The sequence below is a fragment of the Cryptomeria japonica genome, chromosome 4, assembly GCF_030272615.1.
Source record: "Cryptomeria japonica chromosome 4, Sugi_1.0, whole genome shotgun sequence".
Lineage (NCBI taxonomy): Eukaryota > Viridiplantae > Streptophyta > Pinopsida > Cupressales > Cupressaceae > Cryptomeria > Cryptomeria japonica.
Window position 1 is genome coordinate 417,706,127 of NC_081408.1, and position 5,762 is coordinate 417,711,888.

Below are 5,762 nucleotides of genomic sequence, written 5' to 3' on the forward strand. Positions count from 1 at the left end.
TTTGGGAGGGTTACAAATCCTGAAGATTCCTGTGATCCTCTGTTGAATCTAGATACTTTGCTCTCAGCAATTTTACCCACATCTGGTGTGGGTTAGAGTAGACATTCCAGCCTAATTTAGCTCCTAGGGCGCAGTTCATTTTTTGCCAATCCCTCAATCCTGCACCTCCTCTTTCCTTAGCTTGACAATTTTTTTCCCATGCCAACAATGGGATTTTCTCTTGATCATTTACCCCATTCCAAAAAAAATTTCTCATCTTTTGTTGGATTGAATTGATGACCTTTTTTTGGATTTTTAGGCACATCATTGAATAAATTGGAATGGCTGACACAACTGTCTTAAGCATAAGAATTCCGCCAGCTGATGTTAACCATCTACTTTTCCACCCATCAATTTTATTAATGCAACTATCAATTAATTTCTTCCACAACTCCGATCTGTTTGCTCCTCCAAAAAAAGGGATTCCTAGATATCTACCCAGTAAAGACCCCATTTTCATTCCCATAATTCTGCATATCTCCCTTTGCTTACATGGTTTACAATTGAAGAAATAAATTTCTGACTTATGCCAGTTAACTTTTTGACCTGATGTTGTTTCATAGATGTCAAGGGTTTCTTTCATTACCTTTCCTTCCTTGGCCGAAGGATCTCCTGCTAAAAAAGTGTCATCTATGAATTGCAGGTGTGTTATGGGGTTTACACTTGCTGCTATTTGGACTCCCTGCCAAGCTCCTGATTCCCATCTTTTGGATATGAGGCGTCTGAGCACTTTTGCCATTATAATGAATAGGAACGGTGAGAAAGGGTCACCTTGTCTTATGCCTTTTGTGGTTTCAAAAAAACCTTGGGGGCTACTGTTGACAAGGACTGAGAATCGTGGAGTGTTGATGCAGCTACTGACCCAGGCAATCCAATCTTCATTGAACCCGAACCTCTGAAGAACTTTTATAAGAAAGTCTCGATTTACCTTTTCATATGCTTTCCTAATGTCAACCTTGATCATCATCTTCTCTGCCCTTATTGTTCGAATAGAGTGGACAACTTTGTGTGCCGGGATAATACCTTCAAAAATAGATCCGTCTGGAGAAAAGCCACTTTGTTCACTTGAAATGATGAGATCTAAAAGTGGTTTTAATCTATTTGCAATGACTTTTGAAATGATTTTATAAATGGAATTGCAGAGCGATATCGGGCGAAAGTCATCAAAAGAGTTGATTTCCGCCTTCTTTGGTATTAGAGCAATGAATGTATTGTTGAAATCTTTTAAAATGAAGCCTCCCTTCCAAGACTGCTCTACCACTCCAAGGATATCTTCAGCCAAAATGTCCCAAATTTTTTGAAAGAAAAGAGCTGGGAAACCATCCGGACCAGATGATTTTTCTGCACCTAAACTAAAAATTGCCTTTTTGACCTCTACCATTGTGACCTGCTCCATTAACCTTCTGTTGTGGTCTGACATTATACATGTGGGGATGACCTCTAGAATACGAGGGATGTTTTCCTCCTGATCATCCAACCTGTTAAATATTTCAGAGAAATTCTCTATTGCTGCCCGGTGAATTTGATTTATGTCTATGATTGTTATGCCCTCTTTGTTTTTTTATTGAGGAGATCTTGTTATGTGCTCTTTTAACTTTGACTAAGGTGTGAAAAAACTTTGTGTTCCTGTCACCATCTCTTAACCAGGTTTCTCTGGATTTTTGTCTCCAGTATATCTCCTCTCTAGCTAAAACCTCCGAGTAATTTGTGCTTAGTATTTTCCCCCTTTTGAAACAATCCTCATCCATCCCATTGTTGATAATTTGCTCATGTAAGACTTTTAGGTCTTTTTCTAAATCAAGCTTATCTCTAAAGATATTTCTAAATGATTCTCTATTCCACTGCTTTAATTGTTCCTTTACAAATTGTAAATTTTTAAAGAAAGTGAAAGCTTTATAACCTGAATTTACTAGTTTGTGTCTCCACCATTGGTCAATGAGGTTTCTAATACTACCGTCTCGAAGCCACATTGCCTCAAATTTGAACGGACATCTTGCTGGAGCACTTTCATCTTGAATCCTTAGGCATATGGGATAATGGTCTAATCCCGTGATAGGAAGGATCTCTGCTTCGCTGGTCTAGTGACTCTCCGTCCAATCCCCAACCATAAAAAACCTATCTAATTTTTTAGCGAAATTCAGGAAGCCACTCCTTCTGTTGGTCCAAGTGAAATCCCCCATTTTGAAGGGAATTTCAATCAATCCCGCCCTTATAACAAAGGAGCTGAAATCTCTTTGACTCTGCCTATTCCAACCCACACCCCCCATTTTGTCTGAAGGTTGGAGTAGGGCGTTGAAATCTCCTCCCAGGATGAATACATTTTCCTTGTCATTGCTCAAAATTTTAGATATCTCACTCCACACTTGATTTTTCAGAATTGTGTTGGTAGGCCCATAAATATTGAAGAGAAAGAAACTTGTCTGAAGTTGCAATGATTTGATCTTTAGCCATTGCCACCAACGTGTGGCCCTAACAACAACCACTTCTACCACTGAATCCTTCCAAAGAGCTGCTAGGCCTCCAGAGGCACCTTGAGCTCCTACCAAACTACATTTCCATGTTTGAAATTTCCTAGAAAACACACTCACATCCTCTTCTTTGATCTTTGTTTCTTGTAAGAGAAAAAAGTCTGGCCTTACTTGATCAATGCACCGTTTTATCAAGCGAATCTTGTTAGGGGCATTGCAGCCTCTGACATTCCATGAGAGGGTCCTCATTACTCTCGGAAAAAGGCATAGCCTTTTCTCAATCTCAATTTGCTTTGGCTTGCTGCATTGCCCGCCAATTCCAGTTTGAACTTATTTGACTTTGGCCCTCTTTTCTTTTTCTCCCCAACCTTGGCCTTGGTTTGGAGGGATAGGGAGGTTTCCAATGATTTCCTCCCTGACACTCCTTCTATTTCTGCCAATCCTAGTTCATCCTCTTCATCCTGGAATCCTGGGGATCCATAGTCAAAATCTGATCCAGAAAAATTCCCACTGCTGTCCTCTACCTTTTAAAAGGAATTGTTTAAATTTTTTATTGGAGAGATTTGGATATCCTTATATATTGTGTCTTTCCCTGGTGAAATTGTGTTTTTTCTTGACTTCTCTGAGCTGCATGGAGATTGGAATTGCTCCAGATTTTTATCAGTCGCCTGATTTGATCGGATAATGCTGTCCATCACAAAGTTCACTACATTAGGGGAGGGAGTGGTCTTCTTGGTCCCCTCCTGTGTAGCCTTAACATTTACCTTACACATTTGAGTAGATGAAGTCTCTTCCTCTTGAGGCCGGGCTCTATTTTCCAGTGGGTCTATTTTGCTTCCCTCCTCAACAAAAGTCACCTCCCTCTTGTAACGTTCCCTGCTTCCATCTCCTGACAAACTTCCAGCTTTCCCTATGTTAATGTGTAAGTAGCCTTCAAAAATTTCCTCTGGGACCTTGTTCTCATTAAAATGATCGATTGTTTGAGCCTCTGCCATGAAAATATCATCAATGATTATCTTCTGATAGTTGACTGTGATTGGCTTGATTCCCTTGACACAGTCTCCACTAAATACTGCATGAGAGTGAATCTGCCAATCTTTTTCATTCCATTGTTTTTCTCCATGATATCCTTCCGTCAATCTAATGATTTCCTTCTCCAGAACTTGTTGCATACTCTCTTTGCCTTTTGTTTCTGTATTGCAAAAACCCAGTGGATGGATTTTGTTGGTGCATTTTGCACAAGATTCCATGTCTTCCTCTAGCATTATTTTTTGTTTCCAAATCCCCACCCCCGTTTTAATTTCTAGAGTATTTGGCAGGTTGTGCACTGTCTGCCAGTTTATGCATAACCTTGAAATCATGTTGTAGTTAGTTGGGTCTACAAGTTCTTCCGACATTACAAACTCCCCCAAGTGGTTGCCTATTTGTTTCAGGGTTTCTAAATCCTTATACTCCTAGGGTAGGCCTGACAACTTAATCCAAATCAAGGTTTTTTCTATTGAGGCTTCAAATGGATTAAAATTTGGAGTCCAAGTAGAAATGTTTAAAATTTTTCCTTCAATTAAAAAAGGGCCATTTTCTAGAATCCAGTCTCTGTCCTGAGCTGTTGGGAATACTACTAAATAATAGTCGTTACCCAAAGTTTTTAGATCCATACCTTCACCCCAGTTTTTGTCACACCAGTTCCTAAACTTGGTGAAAGCCGACCATATCCCACTCCATTTAACAAAAAGACCTTTGTCTGTCAGAAAGCCGAGAGAATCTTTCCATGCATCATTTGAAAGCTCAACTATCATAACACGATTGAAAATGGCATTAGGGTTTACCTCTAGGATCTTAACCGCTTCAGAAGACATCTTTAACTGCCATAATTTCTCCTTCACCATATTGAAATCCACTTTAGGGCCATTTCCTAGATCGTGATATCCCTGAAAGAAACCTGTCGATTGCTTCCAGGGTGATTTAGGGCCTTCCGCTCTCTTTCTCACCCATGGCTTGGCATTCCCCGGAGCCTTCTATGCCCAGGAGCATTGTCGCTGTGTTGTTCGACCACTTGCCTTCCAGTCGTGACTGTGGTTTCTCTTGAAAGGCCATCTCCTCCCTACATCCTCTCTGTAGCTAAAACCCTCATGACGCCTGAAACCATCGAACCTGCTCCGCTCCACCATTATAACTTAATTTTTCTTTGATTCACTAGACTTGACTAAATTCTTCTCCATAGACTTCTCCATACCAACTTCATTTCTGCACTGAGAAAGTGAAAGCTATTATGGAGATGCCACCTCCCAAAAATATTATCCAGTTGCACTCTTTACAAGGAAAATTGCAATCCATCCAAAGATTTATTTCACAGCTAGCTGATAAATGTCATCCTTTCTCGCATCTCTTGCACAAAAATGTACCTTTCAAGTGAGATGGCAAGTTTGAAGAAGCTTTCCAAATGTTGAAGGAGTATCTAATGATTCCACCTATTCTTATGCCTCCTATTGAAGGAAAACCCCTTTTACTTTATATATTATCTACTCAAGCATCTCTTGGTGCCCTTTTAGCCCAGGAAGATCATGAGGGGAAAGAAAGAGCAATTTATTATATCATTCAGACTCTTGTTGGCTATGAAATAAACTACAATGCAATTGAGAAAGCATGTTTGGCCGTAGTTTTGGCATCCCAAAATTGCGTCATTATATGTTAACTCATACTATAAAGTTAGTAGCCAAGATAGATCCTTTAAAGTATTTTCTCAATAAGGAAGACTTGACAGGGAGATTACCAAAATGGGTGCCCATTCTTAGTGAGTTTGACATACAATATGGGCAACTTTATCAGATTTTCAACTAGTATATTTAGAATTTCTAGACGCTTCAATTTTAACTGTCACCGAAAGTACATGGAAATTATATTTTGATGGATTATACACAACATTGATCAGGAGCCGAGATATTATTCGTCACACCACAAGGAGATACTATACCTAAATCATATCGATTAATGTTTCCTTATACAAATAATATGGCTGAATATGAAGCATTAGTGACTGGAATAAAGATGGCAGTGGAGTGGAAGATAACATACCTCAATATTTGTGGAGACTCTCGGTTGGTTATCAATCAAGTGAATGACGACTATCAGAAAAAGGATGAAAAGTTAATGCCATATAAATGTATGGAAGATGACTTTAAAAAATATTTTGTCTCTATTGACTTTGAACAAGTGCCTCGGTTAGAAAATAAAGCAGCTCACGCTATGACTACCATT

At 39.3% G+C, this 5,762-nt stretch overlaps 1 protein-coding gene across 1 annotated transcript; it reads right to left on the reverse strand.

The window, feature by feature from the left end:
• Positions 1 to 2,117: 2,117 nt before the first annotated feature.
• LOC131031290 (uncharacterized) lies at positions 2,118 to 2,756 on the reverse strand. The gene has a single exon (XM_057962370.1). The coding sequence runs from the start codon at positions 2,754 to 2,756 to the stop codon at positions 2,118 to 2,120; it is 639 nt and encodes a 212-aa protein (XP_057818353.1).
• Positions 2,757 to 5,762: the final 3,006 nt, after the last annotated feature.